The 25,942-nt window shown below is 38.4% G+C and overlaps 1 protein-coding gene across 4 annotated transcripts in view; it reads left to right on the forward strand.

Moving 5' to 3' along the window:
* LOC109407855 (oxysterol-binding protein 2) overlaps positions 1-25,942 on the forward strand; it is an 81,759-nt gene that overhangs the window by 53,208 nt on the left and 2,609 nt on the right. For all 4 annotated transcript variants that reach the window (XM_062859493.1, XM_062859495.1, XM_062859494.1 and 1 more), the window contains 4 exons: positions 3,344-3,534; positions 19,193-19,449; positions 19,514-19,724; positions 20,034-20,677. In XM_062859493.1, coding sequence (XP_062715477.1) covers positions 3,344-3,534; positions 19,193-19,449; positions 19,514-19,724; positions 20,034-20,677 — 1,303 coding nt within the window. The remainder of the gene's footprint in view (positions 1-3,343; positions 3,535-19,192; positions 19,450-19,513; positions 19,725-20,033; positions 20,678-25,942) is intronic.

A 25,942-nucleotide genomic window follows, 5' to 3' on the forward strand; every position in this document is an offset into this window, starting at 1 on the left:
GATAACGCTACCAATTTTAACTCGCGTGTAATATTCAGCTCATTGTTTCTGAACAAGCATCTTGACAAGCATTGCATTAAATTTAATATGTTAAGCCTACCAGTTAATCAAGAGTTAATCTTGATGTTTAGGAAATATCCTCAAATGTGTCGTCTTAGAGAAGTTTGTTTATCAAATATGTAATACCAAAAACTGCCTATACTGCCGTGAATCGCAAATCAGTCTCATCTGTAAAAAGTAGGCATTAAGAAAATAGACTCTGAAGTTTTCAAATTTAATTTCTATGTGAAACTTCAAAAAATCGTCAAACTATATATTTTTATTCACGTACATAGCTGAAAGATCATCCAAAATCGATTCGAAAAACCGAATTAGTTCAAATTCATGAGTGCAATCATATTCGCGAATATTATGGGGAATCTTTCAAGTAGTATCTGATAGAACTCCATGATTTGATGAGATGGTCATGTGGTTATGCTTGTGTAAAATTGTAAAACCCTAAAATCCACAAGATGCTAGAGGACTGCTGTTTGCTTTGAATTCTTCAAGAAGTGTGATTTTTTATATGCTCTCGACAATTCCCTTCACTGTTAACACTTCAAGATGCACGCTGTTGTAAAAAGTGCAACACTACCAAAAAACCTCGCTCGTCCTATACAGCGCGAGCGCGGTGCAGTTTTAGCTGCTTTATGGTACGCGTCCTGAAAGGTTAAGAATGTGTTTTTGAAGCCAAATACTATATGATTGAAAAAGAAGAGATGCCTAGATCTCACAAGTTTACAAAATAAAACGAAAGTCGTGAACTTCTGTCAACGACCAAAATTTTTGAAGCACAATTTAGTGCTGATTTCGAAACCGACCTTCAAAAATTTTTAAGTAGAACAGTTTTTGAGTTTTAGCTCAATATTGAGTTTTGCAACTTTTCAAAATAAATAATTTACTAAAATTCAAATATATTTCGTTTTGTTCAACCAATTTTAAATCTTTTTCCATAAATTAAAAGCTGAATACAATACCATTCGATCACCTGAATACAGGTTTTGCGTCAGATTGATGAAATTCAAGATATTGGCGAGTTTTAGGGACGATCTCCTTAAATTTTAGCAAAATTCCCAAAATTTTTTGAAGAAATGTATTTTTTTCAATAAGAAAAAACCAACTTAAAAATTCTCTCTGGACGTTTATTTGACATATCATATGTAGGCGAGTTACAGTAAAAATTTCAGCTCAATCGGAGCATTGATTACGGAGAATGAGATGTTTGAAGTGAGCGACTTTGCTTAAAAATAGAACAAAAATCGATTTCAAATCATCAACCTTGTATGGAAAGTCGAAAAAATTTCCGCTCTACTGTAATTTTTTTCTTTCGCGTTTTCGAACTCAGGGCATGATTCTACACCAAAAATGATCATCAGCTTACCGAGTTCAAAAATGCTGTAAACTAGTGTCTTCAATAAACAAAATAATAGTAAAACAAAACGTGGTAAAACCATAAACGCTGATCAAATATTCACATAGATATACATATCATTTATCCAGCTACTACCTTAGCTTTTCGCGTTTGCTCAAGGATGACGGCTGTCTAGTTTATTTATCGGCCATTGACTGAATAGAACGTGTGATTGGTTGTTAGTTCGTTTTTGTATCCATAATTGGCAGCATGAATGAACATTGTGTGAGCTCGTCGTAATTGTCTACGCATCGTTCCACAAATTTTTGGAACAACCTATTAATGTCGCCAATGTGTTGTGCAAACGATCGGAAGCTGTTTCTTGTATAGGCTAGCCTACCCATTGAATGTTAATATTAAAATTATTTTTTCCATCCATACAAAAAAATGAGTTCAATTATGATTGTAATGACTGTTCAATTTATAAAACAAACCACATTGAAAAGCTATCAGCAGAAGAAGTATTTCAATTTTAATATCTAAGCCTTTGTTTGTTGGAAACACTTTGTCATGTACACGACAGAAACAGTATGTTTGATGAACAAATTTTAGATTTGAATTGCGTCAAAAACACGTATTCCGGTGAGAATCGGACCCACGATTCCCAATTCGTAGACGGGCGCTTTTTTCCTCCAAGCTATCGATCCACTTATGTGCTACGGTCATTCTACCGCAATAGGTCGGCCGAGGACCGACCCATCGAGCGTCCGACGGCACACTTAATTGATAAGTCATCGGTAGGCAGTGGAAGTGCTCATAGAACATTACTATAAGCTGGAAAGCAGGTTTTTTTCCCAGCTGGGACGTTATGCCATTGAATTACAGCATCCCAAAACATTAAAAAACTAGGAATGAAATGATAATTTCCAGATTCTTATTCATCGTGTTTGCCGAAATATTTAGTGTCCAAATTCTATCATGAACAAAACACCGTAATACTTAAGTTAATCAATAACTACTTTAGCCATACAATACAATGTCATTATGCTCCCTATCTCCCAAGTACATACACTAGGAAGCCTCGCGAAAATAAAATAATGCACTTACTGTTCGCCTGTTACAATACATCGGCTATACCAATATTAGTATCCGTTATATTATGCCATCCAAATTTTCTAAGGTGCGTCGTTGCTATGTGTGAACCTTTTCTGTTTTATTTCGAGAGCGATAGGTACTCAAAGCTAGTCATTCACATTACTGCGTTACCGCTGCTTGGCGATTGTATTGTATTGCTGAACGCGCGTCGTCTCTGCCAAGGCCAATGTCGCAACCTTGAGGGTTTTATTAACCTGTTTTAAAGGAAATGAATAGCTACTTTTGGTGGACAATCGAAGGGTTATTGAAAATAACAGTTGCCTAAAATGTTTGTACCGTTTAATGGGGTAACTTTGTATCTTGAGTTGCTTAAATACTAAAATTGAACTCAATAGACCGAATGTATTTGTTTTATTGTTTTCTTCGTCTAAATGAATCTAAGCCTAGCTATCTCTAATGCTATAGATTAAAAACTTCTAGCATTATGAAGTAGCTATTACATGGTGTAATACCTGTGATTACTGTATTCCACATGCTTTTGTTTACAGACAACGACATGCCACATGGTTAGATAGATAGAGCAAAACACAAACCGTTCATTCGTCATAGCAGCTTGAGAAGCGCGTTCGATTACAAACAGTTGTTTGCACTTGTGTTCCTATGAATCAATGACCTGTTCTGCTCTAATCATTGCATTCAACTCCACTATCTCGCCCAGCTCGTCAAGTTGAAACCGTTGTTTCTCAGATATCCGATTATTGCAACACCTTGTTATATCTTATCATGATTGGCAGTCAATTTGATATCATAAATACTAATCCTGATTTTGTTCGTTGTTTCTTTCTTTCTTGCTTGCAGATGCAGCTGCTTCCGCATCTGATGACGAAGACAACGAGTTCTACGATGCACAAGAGGAAGGTGGTTCCGTCGCTTCACAGGAAGATAGTTCATTTATATTGAAAATTCCGGTCGCTCATCACCGACGTAACTCCAACGACGCTACGGGTAGCTCCTCAGAGGGCGAAGAAGGCAATAGTGAAACACAGCAAGTAAGTTTTGTTATGACTGGGTGGAACGTGGCAGCTCTGTATCATTTGAGCATGTCTATAAACTTACTGTTACGCATTGCTTGGTTGGTTGTTTATACACGATAAGCAGTTTTCTATTTCGGTTTATTTATGAAACTAGCGACAACGATTATAAATGTGATTGATTATAAAAATCAGCTTCGTTCAAATGTCTTGCTTCTACATGTATTATGTAAAATTTGTTGTTTTTTGGTTGGTAATTCGAATCTATTAACTGAAATTAATGACTAGTTCTTGGAAAATGTTTGTGCAGCATATTTGCAAATGTATGGTTAAATTTTAAATGTTTGCTAAAAATTATACAAAATTATACAAACAATTGAAAAAATAGGCATAAACAATCATCAAAAATAGTCGGGTTAAATTTTATAAAAGAGATTCGATTTCAAAGTTGGTATTATCACAGTATTACTGTGTTCTGGCAATTTATTTTGAGAACATGTAAAGGTTTTATTTGTTGCAATACATATTTTTAAACTTTCGGCAAATATAAGCTGCTATTGAACACACTTAAAAACAATCACTTATTTCGATAATATTTTAGCAAAAATTCGACCGATAAATATTTTCACCTGAAAAAAATAGATAAGGCTGGTAATTGTTACCGAACTTTGCTATATTTTGAAACATATGTTTTTATTTTGATGAAATATTACTGAACACTCAGCAGTAGTGATTTTGGTAAAAATGAACGAACGCGTAGCTATGTTTGAAAGTGAGGATTAGAACAAATCTTTAGAGAAGAATAGCGCCTGTCACATGTCATTTTGTGATAAAAGTGGGAAAGGATACATACATACATACATTTATTTGTTCAACATCATTAAGACAAGACATAATCAACAATAGTACGCCACAATACTCGGATTGTGGCTGCCGCTCTCCATCCTCGGTCGCGCCCAATGGCGCTAGGTCACGCTCCACCTGGTCCGCCCATCGTGCTCTCTGCGCTCCGCGCCTTCTTGTGCCAACCGGATCAGTTGCAAACACCAGCTTTGCAGGGTTGTTGTCCGGCATTCTTGCAACATGCCCTGCCCACTGTATCCTTCCGGCTTTGGCCACCTTCTGGATGCTGGGTTCGCCGTAAAGTGCAGCGAGCTCGTGGTTCATCCTGCTCCGCCACACACCGTTATCCTTATTAGCGTTTTGTACATGATGCATTTGGTGCGTGGTTGAATCTTTTTCGACCGCAGTTTCTTCTGGAGCCCGTAGTAGGCCCGATTTCCGCTGATGATGCGCCTCCGAATTTCACGGCGCACGTTGTTGTCAGCCGTCCGTAAGGATCCGAGGTAGATGAATTCCTCCACCACCTCGAATGTATCCCCGTCTATCGTAATCGTAACATTACTACCCAGACGGATCCGGTCGTGTTCGGTTCCGCCTACCAGCATGTACTTTGTTTTTGATGCATTCACCACCAGTCCGACCTTTGCTGCTTCGCGTTTCAGGCGAGTGTACAGCTCTGCCATCGTTCCAAATGTTCTGGCAATAATGTCCATGTCGTCCGCAAAGCACACAAATTGACCGGATTTTGTGAAAATCGTTCCCCGGCTGTTGAGCCCGGCTCGTCGCATCACACCTTTCAGAGCGATATTGAAGAGTAGGCATGAGAGTCCATCACCTTGTCGCAGTCCCCGGCGAGATTCGAATGAACTGGATAGTTCACCCGAAACCCTTACGCAGTTTTGAACACCGTCCGTCGTTGCTTTAATCAGTCTAGTCAGCTTCCTAGGAAAGCCGTTTTCGTCCATGATTTCCATAGCTCTGCGCGGTCGATACTGTCGTATGCCGCTTTGAAGTCGATGAACAGGTGATGCTTTGGGACCTGGTATTCACGGCATTTCTGGAGGATTTGCGTACGGTAAAGATCTGGTCCGTTGTCGACCGGCCGTCGATGAAGCTGTCTTGATAACTTCCCACGAACTCATTCGTTTTAGATGACTGACGACGGAAGATGATCTGGGATAGCACTTTGTAGGCAGCATTAAAAATGGTGATCGCTCTGAAGTTCTCACATTCCAAATGGTCGACTTTCTTGTGAATGGGGCAGATTACCCCTTCCTTTTACTCCTCCGGTCGCTTTCTTAACTTAATCATTTATTTGAGGCTCATGCATCAACAGGCATAACGGAGCAGAATTCAGTTAATACTTTTTATAATTCTATGTTTTTGACTTATAAACTATGTTTGGGGAACCGTAAAACTCGCGGTTTGGTCAAGGTTATGGGGAACAAAAACACTTGAGGAAATGATAGGGTGATGGAGCTTTTCGTTGACACGTGACAGCATGGCGTGGCGTATTGCTGCTGGTCAACCGTAGAGTGGACTAACAACCTGTAACGATACAGACGATTTTCGAAGGGACAACAACAAGACTGGGGTATCAATCAAAGACACGAGGTGGACAAGTGAGAAAAACGAAGACGGGGATATCAGACGAAGACTTCAGCTTGTTTCAAGAAATCGTACACAAGCTTCGTGTACACAAGATCAAGTTTACCCAACTTATCTCTGATGTCTTCCTTTTCGGATTTCCCTCGGGCCCTGAGGGATGCACATAAATCAGATTTGGCAATACCATATTCGGGGCATTCCCTTACAACATGGTTGATATCTTGATAGCCTGCACCACAGCTACAACGATAGCTATCTGTGAGCCCTATTCGATAGAAATGCGAGCACAGAGAATAGTGATTGGACATAATCTTGATAAAATCTCGATCTCGACCCATGTCCGGCCCCTTGAACCACGCCGTCTTCGATACCTGTGGGAGAATTGAATGTAACCACCTGTGTGAATGTAACCATCATTAAAGGCGATATGACGGTCATAAATATCGCCTTCCATAGCGCCCACTTTGGCGAGTGAATCCGCTTTCTCATTGCTAGGGATCAAACCAATATGATATTATATGCTTGATACGATAAAGCACTCAGAATTGATCGAATTTCGCTCAGGGAATACGGATAGTACTTTACGCTGTCTCGAGATTCTGTGCGTATAATGAGGCGATATCCGGTTGCTTCAGTCGCTCAGGATTGTGCCGTGGCGGTCGCCGGTACCGCACATTATTGTCGACGGAAAGTTTTGGACGCAGCTTGACCATCACCAGATAGTAGTCGGAGTCGATAGCGCTACGATTGGTCCTGACCTCGATAATGTTGGAGAAGTACCGTCCGTCAATCAGGATATGGTCGATCTGCGAATCCGTCTGCCGTGGTGATCTCCAGGTGTAAGAGTAAGGGAGGCGGTGTGTAGCATTATCGTATCTGTAAAGAATTATTCTTTAGCATGTTTTTGAAAGATCATAAATATTTGATCTTGACAGTTTACAACTGTCCGTTTTCAAGCAGTCTTTCCCACATCTTTTAAAGTGGTGTTTTTCACATGCAGGACTGATGCGCCTGCATTTCTTCAAGTGCATTCCTCTCATGTTCCCACGAACAATGCTGGGACATGTCATTCACACCTAAATAACTTCGATTTACCACACAAGTTGTGCAACACTCTTGTTTCCCATACCGTACTCATGCTGAGTACGCGTATCACATTTCATACCCATAAATGCACACAATTCCTTCTTTCCACTCGAAGCGCTGACCTAACCGAACAGCGCACAGTTCAAGCAACCACGTGTGAACGTTTACTTAATTGAATGGTAAACGCCCCTTTTCGTAATTATCTTTTCCTTTCCTTGGATTGGCTATCGTTCTGTTGCATGGATCGATAGGCTATTGATATGTATGCGTTTCAGCCTTCTCCAGAAATTATGTACTAGATTAAGCAGGTTAGCTTAAGCTTTGATTTTGAATAAAGACTCATTATTGTTGCAACTCTCAACAAGACTAGTAACTACTAAATGGCGATCAGTGAAGGTTCTAAGTCATAGACTTAGAGATTTTTTTTTACATTGTGCAAAACCAATAAGATGGGTAAAACCCAGTCAAAACAGTACAACGAAAATGGTGAAGTGAAATTAACAACTATAGTGCAAAACCAACAAACGCACAGTGAAGACCATGAAGAACATACTCTAATGTTGTGGCTGATTCTAGCCGCTGTGTTGATTCAATTAACAGTCACATTATACACCCTCTATAAGAGGAGAGAACGAAAAGTTGCTATAAAAGCAGCAAAGTCGGTGGCTGCGCTAGATATTGTATAAGTGAATCTATCGAAGCAAAAAAAAAAAAGTGAAGAATAGTTGCAGATATAGCTAAGTCCATACTAGCCCTATTTTGAAAACTCATTAAGAACCCAATTTGTGACCTTTTGTGGCAATGAAAAGCGAAAAGTAATAAAAGTGGAAGACAAACATTCATATAACACAATTATAATGTCGAAATCAGACCGACACGAGGTGGATGTGAAGTGAATAAAAGGTGACTCGTAACGTAAACCCATAGTTCAGAGGGTGCAGCGGAATGGAAACCAGAAAAAAGTGCAATCACACTAGAATGTGTAAAATTTAAGAGTATCAACTGCAGGCGAGACCACTACCGGCAGGAGCCGGTAGGCGGGATTCAATGGATCCGGATCGGCGATTTGACGAGATGCGATAACGTGCAATAACAACTTTACATCACGACATCACAGAGCGGGAGCGCGAGGAAATCAACATTGGTAATGTACAAAACGAAATCATCACAAATTATCACAAAATTGTTTATTCATTTATATATATTTTTTTATGAGTAAATTTGTTTAATTAAAATGCATCACGAATGAATGATTATGAAAAGTTGAAATTGTTACACACCTATATAAAAAAATGCATTAACACAACTATTTCGGAAAAAACGTTAAGAGATAAATTAAGGCAGTGTAACGAGCTGTACAGCAGTTGTGAATCAAAATTAATTGATAATATTGACGATTTGTCAGACGAGCAATTGAACTCATTAATTTCAAAATTGAGGAAATATAATCAAGAAATTAAAGGTATCATAAAAATTAAATTAGATAAATTACAAATTAAGAAACGTGTAACTCCAAAAACTAAATTCAAACAGTGTCGTGTGGCAAAGGTTATATCGTGCGAAATGGCAGAAGAAAACGATAATCGTGTCCAACCAGTAGCTATTTTTGACATCAAACAAGCATCATCGATCATACACCCGTATGATGGTTCAGTAGCTGGATTCGATACATTCATCGATTCAGTGAAGCTATTGCAAGAACTAATACAACCGACACATATGGCAATGGCCGTCAAATTTATTAAAACAAGATTATCAGGAAAAGCTCGCAGTGGTTTACCTGATACCATAGTAACGATTGATGCCTTAATTGATCATGTTAGATCAAAATGTCAGGATACTACGACCCCTGATTCGATTGTGGCGCAGTTAAATACATTGAGACAACGGGGACCAATTACAAGTTTTTGTGAGGAGATTGAGAATCTCTGCAGCAAACTAGAAAATGTTTATGTTTCGCAAAAAGTGCCGGAAGATGTTGCGAAAACAATGACTACAAAAGCAGGTGTTAATGCCCTCATCAAAGGTGTTACCGCCAGCGAAACAAAATTGATTCTAAAAGCTGGAAATTATTCTAGCATTAAAGATGCTTTGCAAAAAGCTCAAGAATGTGCCAATGATGTTTCCACATCACAAGTTTTTACTATCAAAAGTAAACAACATACCGGGCGTCAGGATAATAGATCTAATTTTCGCGGCAATGGCTTCAACAGAAACCAACATTATAGAAACCCCCCTAGAGGTGGTTTTAATCGTTTTACTCCAAGGCCTTATCCAAACTATTACCATTATTCATCACGTGGAAGATACCAACGCGGAGGTTATAATAATCGCGGACGATTTAATGATAATCGCCCACGGTTCGATAACACAAATCGAATATACATGGCAAATGTGGATCAGCTCCCTGGTCCACCACAATCTCAGAATCGCGATATTTCAAACAGAGCTCCTCAGCAACAGCAACAAAACCAGCAGCAGAGTCAACGTAATTTTTTAGATCAGTGTTAACTATAAATCTTTCTGCTTCCAATTTTATTAAGATTGGAGTAGAGATGACAAATTCAGTCTGCACTTTACTTGTAGATTCAGGTGCAGATATTTCTATTTTTAAATCTGATAAAATTTTGGTAAATCACAAAATAAACAACAATGTTAAAACAATTATTACGGGAATTACAGAAGGAGAGATTGAAACATTGGCTGTAACTGAGACAATTTTGAATTTTGGAAATGGCGTAAGAGTTAACCATTCATTTCATGTAGTTAATGCAAATTTTCCAATTTTAACTGATGGCATTTTAGGAAGAGATTTTCTGTCTCTCTTCAGATGCAATATTGATTATGAATCTTGGTTATTGAATTTTAATATTAATAATACACCTGTATCTGTTCCAATTCAAGATACAGTTAATGAGAATTACATAATCCCACGAAGATGTGAAGTAATACGTAAGATTAAAGATTTAAACATCACAGAGGACATGGTTTTATTTTCTCAGGAAGTTAAACCTGGTCTTTTCTGTGGTAATGCAATAATTTCACCTAATTGTCAGTATGTTAAATTCATGAATACCACTCTACAACCAATTAATGTTTCAAATGTTGACGTAAAGCTTATGATGGAACCACTGACTAATTACCAAATATTGAATTTTCGGAAATCCAAGAAACCTGATACCACACAAATGAGAAATAAAGAAATTTTGGAGCAAGTTGACTTGACAAACGTTCCTGATTTTGCAAAAGATGATTTAAAGAAATTAATTACAAACTATTCGGATATTTTTTCACTACCAGATGAGCCAGTAACTGTAAACAATTTTTACGAACAGACTATCAATACCAGTGATCCAGTTCCAACTTATATACCAAATTATAAAACCATTCATTCCCAAAGTGATGAAATTCAAGCCCAAGTTAATAAAATGCTGAAGGATAACATTATTGAACCTTCGGTATCGTCATACAATAGTCCAATACTTTTGGTTCCGAAGAAATCAACAGATGATAAGAAAAAATGGCGTCTTGTCATAGACTTTAGACAGCTCAACAAGAAGATATTAAGTGACAAATTTCCTTTGCCAAGAATAGATTCAATATTGGATCAGCTTGGTAGAGCAAAGTATTTTTCAACTTTAGATTTAATGTCGGGATTTCATCAAATCCCACTGGATGAGTCTTCGAGAAAATTTACTGCTTTTTCGACCCAATCAGGTCATTACCAATTTACAAGATTACCGTTTGGATTAAATATTAGTCCAAATAGTTTTCAAAGGATGATGACTATTGCAATGTCTGGTTTGACACCAGAACTCGCTTTTGTTTATATCGATGATATAATAGTCGTAGGTTGTTCAATGCAACACCATTTACGCAATTTATCGATAGTGTTTGAAAGAATTCGTAAATATAATTTAAAATTAAATTTGGCAAAATGTAAATTCTTCAATACAGAAGTTACTTATTTAGGGCACAGAATAACCGACAAAGGTATTCTGCCCGACAGTAGTAAATATGACGTAATAAAGAACTACCCAGTTCCGAGAAACAGTGACGAAGTTAGAAGGTTTGTAGCATTTTGCAACTACTACCGTAAATTCGTCCCAAATTTCGCAACAACACTGTCCGACAAAAAAAAACTTTTGCCGTGATCAGAGACCCCATTAGTAGGGCATAAAAGCGCATGGAAAATGTAGAAAAATGCCATTTTCAAATTAGTTGGAGCACCCCTAGAAACTTTTTGAGATGAGTTTGAATTTTATTCATTTTTGAAGGTTCGACAAGAGCTTTAGAAATCATCATAAACACATTTGAAATACAATATCTTTGAAATGCAGTTTTGTGCACCGCTGAAATTTTCACAGATCTGAGAAGCAACTTTGATAAATAGCTAGTCAAAATTTCTACCTATTACGACATTCCGTTTCATTGATACAAATCCGCGAAGGCATAACTCTGACTTATATAGTGAAAATCTTTTAGGTTTTTTTTTTATTATTCTAATAATCCCATAAAGCACGCCCATATTCATATCCATTTAAAAAACTTCTATGTGTTAATGCCGTGAAGCGTTAGTCTTTCGGATACTTCGTACGCCTCGGAATATTGGATGGATTTCCGCTCCAGTAGGAGAAAACGTTTCTTTACAAGTTCTCCACTAGGTCACTAGATGTGACGTCCGTTTTCTAGTGCTAATATATTTTTCAGTCTCTGACTGAAGAAGATGAAAATTGTATTTCAAACATCTGGTTTAACTAAGTATGATTCTAGAAAGCTATACGGGAAATTTTAGGATATGATTACAAAGGATCCACAGGAAGAAAGTTAGTTTAATTCATTGAGGTCAACATGAGTATTTTAAGGAAAAACTTTTCCAAATAAATGTAATGTTCTAATTGCAGTTTTCAGAAAAAATTGTCGCTTATGAAAATGAACAAAGTTTATTGTAACATTTGACATCAAATGTTACTTTCATAATCATGTTTAAATACCAATAAACTGCGATTTTGAATGCGATGGATTAGGATCACAATTCAGGCAAAATACGCTTCGTCTACTTAATTCAAGGAAGTATTTTGTTTTGATCGAATTTCGAGTCGTGCCCAAATTTAAATATCCATATATCGCATATGGATGAGAATACTTTTCAATGATTTAGTGTGTATCTTAGCAACCATTCCAGTTTGCTTGACCTGGTGGATATCAAGCAGTTCCATGTTCTTAAAAAATTAAATACGATGCGGGAAATGTATTCAAATTCCAACGACCTCTGCATTGAAACTAATTTGGACTACACTCTTAAAAAATTAGGATTTACACATGACGTAAACCATCAACGGACGTAAACATTTCATGACTGAATGACAAATTTGACTCAATTTTACATCCATCATGTAAGTTCGAGTTGGTTGCACAATATGTCAACAAACCTATCTGACCAGATAGGTAGAAACAGTTTCACATTTAGCGTTTGTCTCGCAACTTGGTGATTTCGCCGAGAGGTATAGTACGTGCCTCTCAATCAGCGGATCAGAGTTCGAATCCAGTTCATTATTTTATTTACATGTGTTTTATCTCTCGCTTCGGCTCTAGCGATTGCTAGCTCAATTTTATTTGTGATAGAGGACGTAAATTTGTGTCAAACGCGCCGCTCCTTTTATGTGCATCCAAGTGAACTTAAATTTACATGATTTTTTCTAAGAGTGTGTTTGGACTAAATAAATTATATTAACTCGCCTTAGTGCTTCTGGATAGATAATATTTAACACTATATTAACAAATAGGGTCTAGGATCATTTAGGCAGGAGCACCTATTTCTGGCACTTGCTGCTATAACTCAGTCAATTCCAAACCGATTGACTTGAATTGTTGCACATCTAGATAATATGCGTTTCTGATCGTGTCTCAAAAATCAAGTCAATCGGTTCTAAATTGACTGAGTCATAGACACAAGTGCCCAAACTAGGTGATCCTGCCCAAATGGTTCCAGAACCTATGCTGCTGGACCTTATAAAGCAATTTTACAATCGTGGAGGACATTATTGAGCTTGAAATTAAGATTTTACTACATGACAAATTCAATTAATTTCATAAAAGTGTCTTCAATGGTAATGCCCCAACATACACATTCTGTATTGTGAAACTAACTAAAATGTGATGAAAGCAACAGTGCTTGTACGATTACTAATAGTAAATGGAGAGTGTTCTCATTTTTGGTTTGCATTTTTTTTTTGTTGTATTGTTTTGAACAGTCGTGAACTCAAACCATGTTTTCTGCGCAATGCCAGCTTCAATTCATTGTATTGAAATAAGTTTGTTTTATTCAATAAAGTTATCAATTTCACCAATTTGGTATGGCTAGGAGGTTCTTCGAAACATTAAGTGAATAGAGACAACCCACGAAAACACTGGAAACGTTTTTTTGTACTGATCGCAAAATATAAATGTATTAGATTTTATTTTTATTTTTACACAGGCTTACCACGTTAGTAATTTGAAAGATCAACCGGATTTTCTTCTCGAAAATTTGAATTCAATTATTTAGATCATAAGTGTAGCATTTCGAAGTCAAATCAAAGTAAAATAGTTATTTTGTTATGATTAGTTAAGGATAGGGGCTTGCTTTTTGTGATTGAATTAAGAGAAAACTTCAAGGATTTGTATTATATAAGTCATATTTGATTCTTCCCGGATATGTATCAATGAAATGGAATGTCGTAATAGGCTGAAATTTTGACTAGTTATTTATCAAAGTTACTTCTCAGATCTGTGAAAATTTTAGCGGTGCACAAAATTGCATTTCAAAGATATTGTATTTCAAAAGTGTTTATGATGATTTCTAAAGCTCGTGTCAAACCTTCAAAAATGAATAAAATTCAAACTCATCTCAAAAAGTTTCTAGGGGTGCTCCAACAAATTTGAAAATGGCATTTTTCTACATTTTTCATGTGCTTTTATGCCCTACTAATGGGGTCTCTGATCACGGCAAAAGTTTTTTTTTGTCGAACAGTGCAATTGCTTATCCGTTGAATCAATTGTTAAGAAAAAATGTAAAATTTGATTGGTCATCAAAATGTGAGGATGCTTTCAATGCTCTTAAATCATTTTTGATGTCACCAAAATTATTACAATACCCTGATTTTAAGCAAACATTTATATTGACTACCGACGCATCTGATGTTGGATGTGGCGCGGTATTATCACAGAATATTGATGGCAACGATTTACCTATAGCGTTTGCCAGTAAAAGCTTTACGCTTGGTGAAAAGAATAAATCAGTAATTTTAAAAGAATTAACAGCGATACATTGGGCTATCGATTATTTCAAAGCTTATTTGTATGGACGTAAATTTGTAGTTCGTACAGATCATCGCCCCTTAGTATTTTTATTTAATATGAAAAATCCGACATCTAAATTAACTAGGATGAGATTGGATTTGGAAGATTTCGATTTTTCCATTGAATATATTCAAGGTAAAACAAACGTTACTGCTGATGCATTGTCACGTATAATAATGACATCAGATGAATTAAAATCTAAAAGTATATTTACTGTTAATACTAGGTCAATGACAAGGAAGAAAGATAATGAAACTAAAAATGAACAACGATATTCCAGTCAAATCAATGTCGATAATAAGCCTGATCAACTTGTTATCTATATGACAGAGAACCCGACTGAAGCTAGAAAACTACCAAAACTTCGAAGTATAGTGGAAAATGAAAATTTAATTTTTACAATGTATGAAGCGCAGAAAAATAAAGTTATTATACGAATAACAACACGATTGCGAAGTATAAGACAAACACTAGTGTTTGCACTTTCAGTGTTAGAAAAAGAAATGAATATTAATAAAATTGATAAAATTGCACTTTCGAGTCTTGACCCAATTTTTAACATGGTATCTAAAGAAACTTTTAAAGAGTTAACTCTGAAATCAATCAAAACATTACAGATTATAATGTATAATCCACCCAAGTTCATTAGTGATCTTGGAGAAATTCAAAATATACTCAAAAACCATCATGAGACACCAACTGGAGGACATATAGGTCAGCATAGACTGTACCTCAAGCTTAGAGAAATTTACAACTGGACAAATATGAAAAGTTCGATTGCTCAATTCATAAAGGCCTGTGAATTGTGCAAGTTGAATAAAATTACCAAACACACAAAAGAAAAATTAACAATTACCAATACCCCATCTAGACCATTCGAAGTGATAGCTATTGATACCGTAGGACCACTTCCAAAATCAAATAATAATAATAGATACGCTGTGACTATACAGTGTGAATTGACTAAGTATATAGTTTTAATTCCAATTCCAACTAAAGAAGCGAATGTAATAGCTAAAGCTTTGGTTGAAAATTTTATTTTGATATATGGTAAATTTTTAGAGTTAAAATCAGACCAAGGATCCGAATACAAAAATGAAGTCCTTGGCCAAATATGCAAGTTATTACAGGTTAAGCAAACTTTTTCTACAGCCTACCATCCACAAACGATAGGTTCATTGGAAAGAAATCATAGGTGTTTGAATGAATACCTAAGAAATTATGTCAATGAACACCATTCGGATTGGGATGATTGGTTACAATTTTATGCATTTACATATAATACTAGCCCACATACTGATCATGGTTTAACGCCATATGAATTGGTTTTCGGAGTTAAAGCAAGAGTACCACACGAAACATACACAGATAAAGTTGATCCAGTTTATAATTTTGATCTCTACAGCACAGAATTAAAATTCAAACTTCAAAAGTCACATGAAACTGTAAAACAAAAATTACTTGAACAGAAACAAATTCGAAAAGAAATAAATGATCGTTCAACGAATCCGATTCAAATCAAAACAGGAGATACAGTTTATTTGCAAAAGGAAAATAGACGTAAATTAGATTCATTCTATACAGGTCCATATAAAGTAACATCGATATCAGAACCAAATTGTGAGATCATAAATTTGCAAACGAATCAATCATCTTTAGTTCATAAAAATAGACTAATTAGATCATAAGAAGTGTTAGTTTATAAACCCGAGCCTAATCTCATAAAAAAATAATGGAAATCAAAAAATAGTAAAAAAATGAGATAGGTCAATATTCTTAGCATTAGCTGAGAAGTGAGAAATTCGGATAGTTTTAAGATACATTTTATTTTATTTTGCAACTACATATTCCAAATATTTCAATTATAATTACAAAAAACTGACATTTTATTTCATCATTGTAAAGGAGATTGAAACAATATTTTAGAATTTATTGAAACTATGTTGACAATAATTGAATGATTTCACTGCGTTACGTCATTCACCCAAAGGGGGATGGTGTAGCATTATCGTATCTGTAAAGAATTATTCTTTAGCATGTTTTTGAAAGATCATAAATATTTGATCTTGACAGTTTACAACTGTCCGTTTTCAAGCAGTCTTTCCCACATCTTTTAAAGTGGTGTTTTTCACATGCAGGACTGATGCGCCTGCATTTCTTCAAGTGCATTCCTCTCATGTTCCCACGAACAATGCTGGGACATGTCATTCACACCTAAATAACTTCGATTTACCACACAAGTTGTGCAACACTCTTGTTTCCCATACCGTACTCATGCTGAGTACGCGTATCACATTTCATACCCATAAATGCACACAATTCCTTCTTTCCACTCGAAGCGCTGACCTAACCGAACAGCGCACAGTTCAAGCAACCACGTGTGAACGTTTACTTAATTGAATGGTAAACGCCCCTTTCCGTAATTATCTTTTCCTTTCCTTGGATTGGCTATCGTTCTGTTGCATGGATCGATAGGCTATTGATATGTATGCGTTTCAGCCTTCTCCAGAAATTATGTACTAGATTAAGCAGGTTAGCTTAAGCTTTGATTTTGAATAAAGACTCATTATTGTTGCAACTCTCAACAAGACTAGTAACTACTAAAGGTGTTGGAAAAAGGTGCTACATACGGTCATGTTTTTGAAGGCGGCGAGATCGATGAGTCGTAGGCCGTTTTCGTTCGTCAGCTGGTGAGCGCTGTGCTTTCCAATCATCGATCTAAATTCCTCCTCCAGGCCTACCTGAGCGTTTAGGTCACCTATGATGATCTTGACGTCATGACTTGGGCAGCGGTCGTACTCGCGTTCGAACTGCGCGGAAAAGGCGTCATCGTCATCATCATTGCTTCCGGAGTGCACGTTTGTGTTGCCGCAACTCTGGTAAATAATATGATTACCTCAAAACGTTCGCATCATGGATCCTGTCCAACATACCTCCTGCAGCGCTACGATGCCGAACCCGCGGTCCTTAACCCTTTATAAGGCCGAGAAAACTAGAAGAGTTGTCATCGCATACTATTATGCAAATGATTAAATACATGATTACATGTACAAAACAATTTTTATTTGAAAGAAACTCTCAAAAATCTAGGTGGCAATATAGTTGCCACTGCCCGTTTCGACCAAAAACGCTGGTGGCAATATAGTTGCCACTGCCCGTTAACCCCAAAAACGAGCTTTTGAGGTGGCAATATAGTTGCCACTGCCCGTTTAGGCCACCAGCGCTGGTGGCAATATTCTTGCCACTGCCCGTTTAGGGTACTTTTCTTCTTTTGACTTCGACAAAAAGCCGGAATAGAGATTTTAGAGTGGATTGGTGCTTAACCCATAATATAAACTGTGTAGTTCAGCTCATGTCAACCCAGAATTTGATTATTTCTTAAAATATTTACCAAATCTATAATTTTACAATAAGTTTGAGCTAATTTTCTTCAGGCGGTCAAAATTAGCCATTTTTGAGACTACAAATGGCTCCTAAATTGTTGTAAAAGCTTTGTTTAGTACCAAAAAAATACCAGGCGTTGTTAGTAGTCCCAATTTTGCGTAAACCAAAAAAAAAAGTTCGAAATAAATTGTTATAAAATAGAAAAAAAATACAAACAGTAGGTGGCAATATAGTTGCCACTGCCTTATAAAGGGTTAAAAGATCGGCAGTTCCACGTACCTAGTTTTCAATCGCAAGTCCTTTTTGTTCACTGGGGCTGTTGCTGTTGGTCTCGGTTCGTATTATTCAGTTACCGATTTTCCGTTACAATATTTTTTTACGATTGGCTCGTAAGGCCTGACATCAACTCTCTACTTTCCGGAGGATCATAGCGCACAGTTGAGCTTAGAGTGCTTCCCTGGCACTCGGAAGTTGATCAGCCGCCCTAACATGGAGATCAGACACTGTTGTGAGTCGCTCCTCCTGGAGAACAGTCGCTCAGGTTTGTAGAAGCAAACCCCCCTTCCCTGTCAGCCTGCGACCAAAGTTCTCACCGGGGTTTGTTACCCGATCTTCCCTAAGGTTGCTCGGAGCCCGCCCGGTGCCACGAGGAGGTAGGGATAGGAGTTACTGGGCAGAGGCTAGTAATCTCAATGGGATTTGTATTGCGCGAATTACCCAGCCTTTATCGTGCCAAATTTCGTCATCTCGTGACTAATTCTGCTAGAGCAAAGCGTTATGTCGATCACTCTTGCTAACACTTCATATCTAGCTGATATCATGAATGCATATCCATCTATGGTAGTTAGTTCAGAGACGAGTGTAGCTACAATTGCGTTATTGACAAACACACATGCTCGAGGCATGACACGCAAGTTTGTAATTTTATTTTTACAGAAAATTACAAACAGGGTTCATTTACAAGGTTCCAAAGATATAAATTCTTACGAGAATAAAGTTTTTGGACAAATGGCACTTGCACATTTGGTAAAAGTGTGTACTTAGTACTTTGCAGTCATCACACTGTTAGTTTTTCATTCATGTTTAGAAAGCGTCAAATTATTTTACTACTATTTTATTTCTTCAAATGATCGACATTTATTTTTATCACACAATTGTTTCTACCAATTACTCGCTTGTATTTGTAATACAATGTATTGTGATCAAACAGTATTAAAAACTGTTATTTTCTCATAAAAACTAGAGATATTGTTCGGAACCAAAATACCGATTACATAAATCACCAACTATTTGATTAAATTAGATTGTAGATTTTGCTATTGCTTGAATTTTTGGCGTTTCAAAACTTAAACTTGACATGAATGTGTTAAAAAGCTTTTTGCTAACATTTTTTACCCTCTTGTTTGCATTGCAGGTATTAGTAGTCACCGATAATCTAGACAATATGGACATGACGGATAGAATATCTGTTAACAGCAGCCAAGCACTAACACCAACCCTCTCAAACAACAATCAATCTACGAAGGTTGCCCGAAGAAGACGAACGCGGGTTCCCGATAAACCAAACTATCCGCTAAACTTGTGGTCAATCATCAAGAACTGCATCGGCAAGGATTTGTCCAAAATTCCTATGCCGGTTAACTTCAACGAGCCCCTGTCGATGCTTCAAAGGTTTGTAGTTATGCCTAGTTCTACTATCTACTTAAATCAACTCGATACGTTTTTTACACTACAGATTAACCGAAGACTTTGAGTATTCGGAAATTTTGGACAAAGCCGCACAGTGCAAGGACACTTGCGAGCAGCTAGCATACGTGACGGCATTCACTGTTTCGAGCTACTCAACCACTAGCAATCGTACCGGAAAACCATTCAATCCACTCCTCGGCGAAACGTACGAGTGCGACCGGACAGATGATCTAGGATGGAGGTGTATCAACGAACAGGTAAAAATCGTACACTTCCGAATCGAAGTACCTATTTGCGATTATCAAATTCATGGGAGTCAAAGTTTCATTTAGTGATCACCAGCAATGTAAGCGCAATTCAAAATTTTAGATACAAATTTTAAAACAATTCAAGAAAAAAAAAATTATAGCAATATTTAGTTATCAGTTTTCGATGCAGCTTTTCAATCTGAAATAGGTGGCAAATTTCTAAAATAGGTAAAAATATATATGGAACAATGAAACAATGACCTCAAGCTTTCTACCGCCTCTGTATGCTTGCTTGAATTTCAATTTCTTATTTCACAGGTTTCGCATCACCCACCCATGGCGGCACAGTACTGCGAGAGTCGTGGATGGAGATGTTGGCAAGAGTTCACGATGACCTCCAAATTTCGGGGCAAATATATTCAGATAGTTCCGCTTGGCTACGCGCATGTCGAGTTTCCCGCCACCGGCAACAAGTTCACGTGGCGTAAGGTGACCACCACGGTGCACAACATCATCGTTGGCAAACTCTGGGTCGATAACCACGGTGACATGGAAATCTATGGCGAAAAGTCTGCCAAGGGAGTGAAGTGCCACCTGAAATACCTTCCGTACTCGTACTTCACGAGGGACACTCAGCGTCGCGTCAAGGGTGTCGTGATGGACAACTCCAACCAGGTCAAATGGGTGATAAACGGTACCTGGGATAGTAAGATCGAAATTGCGCCTGTAACTTCCACTAGTGGTTCCGCCGAGAACCCCGTCTACAAGACGGGCAACTACAAAACGGCCTGGAGTCGGCGACTGCCGCCAACTGATTGTGATAAATACTATAACTTTACGTTACTTGCCTGCCAGTTGAATGAACCCGAGCCTAATGTTGCACCTACCGATTCGCGCCTACGACCCGATCAGAGGCTGATGGAGGATGGCAAATGGAACGAAAGCAATGGGGAAAAACTAAGGTAAGTTATTAGGCTTAGATAGAACGGTTCATAATGAATTGCAATGGTCACAGAGCCGTACCTGGCTGGATACCATTTAGTTTTAGCTATGCATTTGGAGCGAGGGTTAATCTGCCGTGAATCGCAAGTCAGTCCCATCTGCATTTTGGGCAAAAATGAGTTAATGGCCGTTTTCGAGCTTTCTTCGGATGATCTTTCAGCTGCGTGCAAAATAATATATAGTTTGTTCTGTAAAATTGAAAAACAACACCAAGCCAGTCCCATAATGAAATGTATTCGCAAGTCAGTCCCATTAAGAACTTGTGCACCCTCCAATACAAAACCTGACAATATTTTGGCCAGTTTTATATTTTTCACTGTTGCGTTTTTACGTTTGAAACAATGTATGAAAGTTTCATGATGATCGCAGAAGTTTTCAATTCATGGCGATTTTTTAGAGTTTCACATAGAAATCGAATTTGAAAACTTCAGAGGCCATTTTCTCAATGCCTACTTTTCACATATGGGACTGACTTGTGATTCACGGCAGTAATCTACTTGTTCCCGATCGTCAGAACTAAACACCGTTTTTCTCAGTTGCAAACGTTAGCAGCTTCAAGCTGTAATTGTATTTATAGTTAGTTCAGTCGTATTACAGAAATTAGTTATGTTAAACCTACATTTACAGTATTTTTCAGTTCTGTTAGAGATCTTACGGTTCAGTTCCAATGTCAAGGGAAGAATTTGTCGGTCAGTTCTCTGTTAAACAGGCATCAAATATGAGCAATTCACACGTTTTGTTTAAGGTTAAGTTACAATAAATTCTGATCTAGCGTCCGACATACCTTTTTACTCGTACTGTACCGTGCCATGCCCTAATACCGTGACCTTAAGGATGCTCTTCACTTCAAAGAGCCCTGTACAAATCAATAATCCATGTTTCTTGATTTTTCAAACGCTATATTATTGCTTATTGTGTGTATTATGTATAATAAATATGGTTAATGGAATTCCAAATGTTCAATCCATTGTTAAAATCAAAATTTTAAAACATAGCATTGTTCCTAATACCGTGTATGTGGCCCGCCTACATTGGTGGTCCTTTGACTCATCACTATATCAGCCATACTAAGTACATACTTAAAAGAACCTGTGCGTCAAACGATCCCTACACGGAGAAACGAAAGTACCAAAAAGTGAGTTCATTCCACCCAACTTCGAGGTTGCGTGCAGGAAGCCAATTTTGAGTTGATTGTAATTGTAATTGTAATTTTATTGAATACGGTATCCTGTCAGTATACATATACATTATATCAGGGCAAGGAAACAAAACTAAACTACTGAAGATTTACATTAGGAACAACAAAATTCGATTATCAAGTAACTACTATTAATCTGCTCTAACTCTAGGTATACTACAATCTAGTTACAGCACGTTTGAAGACCATTAACCGACGCTCCTGCTTGACAGTCGTTGGTAGTCCATTCCAGCATATGGCGCCATTGACCAGTATACTTTTGCCGCTAGATGTTGTGTGTCTGGGCACTATGAGACCAGCGGTTCGTTCCTGGCGTCCGTGTTGTATGTGTTGCATAAGGTAACCTGGCAATGACCTCTCGTATGCCTGCTTCATGAAGCAGCACACCCGAAGTCGGTAGTTTGTTGGCAGGTCATGACCAAGGATGGAGTGTCGTACTGCAACCGTTGTGTCACGTCGCCGAAGGTTGTGGACGAAACGAACAGTTGACTTAAAGCAGCGATGCAATTGCTCACGGAGAGCCGCTGACAGCCCTGGGTAGTAAACTATATCGGCATAGGTGAAAAAGGGCATCACCACGGCTTGCACCAGCTTGAGTCGAGTCGGTAGTGTCAATACAGTTGCAAATTTCCTGAAGGTACGGAGAGTGTTGTAGACCTTCATCATGATATCGTTGACTTGATGCGTCCATGAGAGTTTGCTGTCCATGTGTAGTCCGAGGTTTGTAACATGGTTACTCAGCGGAATAACCATTCCATTGAAAATGATGTCTTGTCGTGGTGTTACAGAGCCATTCCTAGAGAAAACAATCGCCTGCGTTTTCTTCGGGTTCGGCGAGAGACGATTGCGTTTCGCCCACTCAACTATGGAGCCTAGGTCTTCATTGATAGTTCTTACAAGTCTATCCACGTCATCAGCAGGTCCGGAAAGGTAGATTTGGAGGTCGTCAGCATACAATTGCCACTCACATCTCAGTATCTCGGGCAAACTGTTGATGTAGAGGCTGAACAGTATTGCGCTGAGACAAGACCCCTGTGGTGTACCATCTAGAACTTCTTTTTCTGCTGACAGTACATTCCCAAGCCGAACTGCCTGAGTGCGTCCTCGAAGGAAAGATGAAATCAATTCGCATGCAGTACGCGAGAATTTGAATTCGTTTAGGAGTTTACTCTTCAGCAGCCGATGATCCACACAATTGAAGGCAAGTGAAAAGTCCACTAACACCATCACTGTGCAGCGGTTGTCGTCGAAGTTGCTGTAGATGTCGTGGACAACTTTCGTGAGAGCTGTTGTGGTGCTTAAGCCTTTCCTGTAGCCGGACTGGTTGCGTGCGAGGAGTGGTGGGTTAGCTTTGTTGAGGTGCGCGGTAATCTGAGCAAGAAGGATTTTTTCGAATACTTTCGAAATCGCTGGTAGAACACTGATCGGACGGAAATCCTTGGGTTGCGTGGGGTTCGGTGATTTGGGGATGGGGGAGATAATTCCCTTTTTCCATGTCGATGGAAATAAACTTGTGTCGATGATGAGATTGAATAGGTGAGCCAAGAGAGGCAGGATGAAAGGGCACAGGAGTTTAACAAAGGAAATTGGAATGCCGTCTGAACCTGTGGCATTTGTTTGTATCTCGTAGACCATCCGGCAGACTTCATTGGCATCAGTGTGTCGAAAGTCCAATGCATTCACCCCATGGTCTGGTTCCGATCGATGTTGAAGCTGGACAACAGGTGGGTAGTGGTTTTCTTCTTGATGCTCGCGGTGGCCTTCTGCAAAGAACTGGTTGAGTTCTTCGGCATCTGTTCCTTCTACGGGTGCGTTCTTCTTGGGATTGTTATGAATACCTTCCCTCCTAAGGTTACTCCAGAGTGTCTTAGCGGGTAGGTTCGTGCTAAAATGCTGTTCCGCGTATCGTCTTTTTGCAGCCATTACGAGAGAGCTTGCCCTGTTTCGCTTGCTGGTGTAGTCTCGCCACCGAACATCACCGCGTGTCCTATTGGGATTTCGTCTATACAGAGCGAAAGCAAGATCCCTCAGTGCCACAGCTTGTTCAATTTCATTTGTGATCCACGGTGTGCGTCGGTCACGAACGATTATGCTCCTTTCAGGGGCAAACCGCTGTAGAAGCTCATTTAATTCTTCGCCCATCCAGGCGACTTTGGCGTCAACATCCACAGCGTCATAGAATGGTCGAGTATCTTTTTCCTCGAATGCAGCTTGCAACTGTAGTTGGTCGATTCCCCGCATATTCCTTACTAGAACGGTTTGGGCAGCAGGCTTGCGAACTTTGATATTCGCTAAAAGATATACTATCTCATGATCCGAAATTGCGTTTGCGGAAGCTGTTTTCGATTTAATTACTGTATCCGGTGAGTTCGTAATTAGAAGGTCGATTGTAGTGGAGCTATTTTCCGTGATGCGGGTGGGTCCAGTTGGCAGCACGATCAGATTGAATGTCGAATTGATCTGACGAAGTGCGTGCAAGTTTGTGGAGGGAGTAGATGCAGCAACATTCACGTTGAAATCTCCAACGATGTATGTTCGGTCAAAGTCTTGTTCCAACAGATCGAGAAGAAGTTTTTCGTAGCTACTGCTGAAGTTCGGGTTTGAGCAGGAAGGGTTGTAAACTACTACCACACAAATGTTGAGGTCGTTCAGTCTAGCGCTTACTGCCAGAAATTCGAATCGCAAGGCTAGTGGCACATTAGGATCGGGCGTAGATTTTAGGAAAGGAACAGCCTTAATCCCCTTCTGAACATACAATCCTATTCCACCACATGTTCTTGTACCCCGGCCGCGACCGGTGGACAGTGTGTGCTTGATGAGATTATATCCAGGGACACGAATGGGACCGACTGGTGAAGAGGACTTGAGTTTGGTTTCGGTTGTGGCGAAGAAGTGGTATTGGGTTTTGTCTAGAATAATTTTAACCCCATCTATGTGGTGTTCAAGGCCCCTGACATTCATGTGACCAATCCGTAGATTTGAGAGGTTGCGGGACATAGTTGATAGAGTCTATGTTGAGGTGGGTAGTTTGCATTTAGGCGTATACGGCCAAAGTATCTAGCGTCGAAGTTCTTTTTACTCAACCGTCAGTTAAAATTACTCAACTTTCGGTACTATCTCACTTACTCAATTTTGGCTTCCCGCATCGAACTCTCGAAGTTGGGTTGTTTTGCTCTTCACTCTTTGACAACAATAAAGAGAGCAAATGAAACGGGATGCAAAAAAGAACTCAAAAGTGAGTTTAAAAATACTCAAATTTGAGTTCTCTTGTTTTTCAGTGTAGAGGTTTGTGCAATTGATTCATAAAGTAAAAAGTATCAATAATATTTTCAGTTTGCAAGTTTTGGCCAAAACACGGTATTTGGAACACAAAAGGAACCATGCCCTAATACCGTGTATTGGTACTTTGCACTCACATCCTGTAAATATTTTTTATTGCTTGTTTTTGTTAATATGTGCCAAGTTTATCACGCCTAACTTGAGAAGGTTTTATATGCTAATGATTGAACTAGTTACACAGTTAAAAAAATAATACACTTAGTAAAATATTTTAGTTTTTTGTCAAATAAACGGTATTAGGAGGCACACGGTATTAGGGCATGGCACGGTAGTTTACCTACTGCATGGGATTTGATTCTCGATTTACCTTATACTGTTCTGTTGTAGCTGTAGGACACAAATTCAATAAGCTAAATAATTCTCAATTTTCTCTTTCGCATATATCTCACTTACAATTCAAATGGGAATTCACACAACCTACACCTAGCGATTCTGCTGACTAATGATAATGCCGTCTGTTTTTGCCAGGCCCCTGGCATCAATGAATTTTATCGTAGCCAACATCTAACTGCCTTATACTCATATTCGTGCAAATTGAAACGAGCGTGTAATCAACAAACGCTGCTTTTGTTTAATGTTGTGAGCCACACACGAAATTCATCTTCACATTGCGTGTTTGTTCGGTTGCTTTATTCAACTAATCGCATTCTCCTCTTCTCGTACACTAATATTAACGCGAGTTTTGAAA

Source organism: Aedes albopictus, chromosome 3, assembly GCF_035046485.1.
Source record: "Aedes albopictus strain Foshan chromosome 3, AalbF5, whole genome shotgun sequence".
In the NCBI taxonomy this organism is placed as follows: domain Eukaryota; kingdom Metazoa; phylum Arthropoda; class Insecta; order Diptera; family Culicidae; genus Aedes; species Aedes albopictus.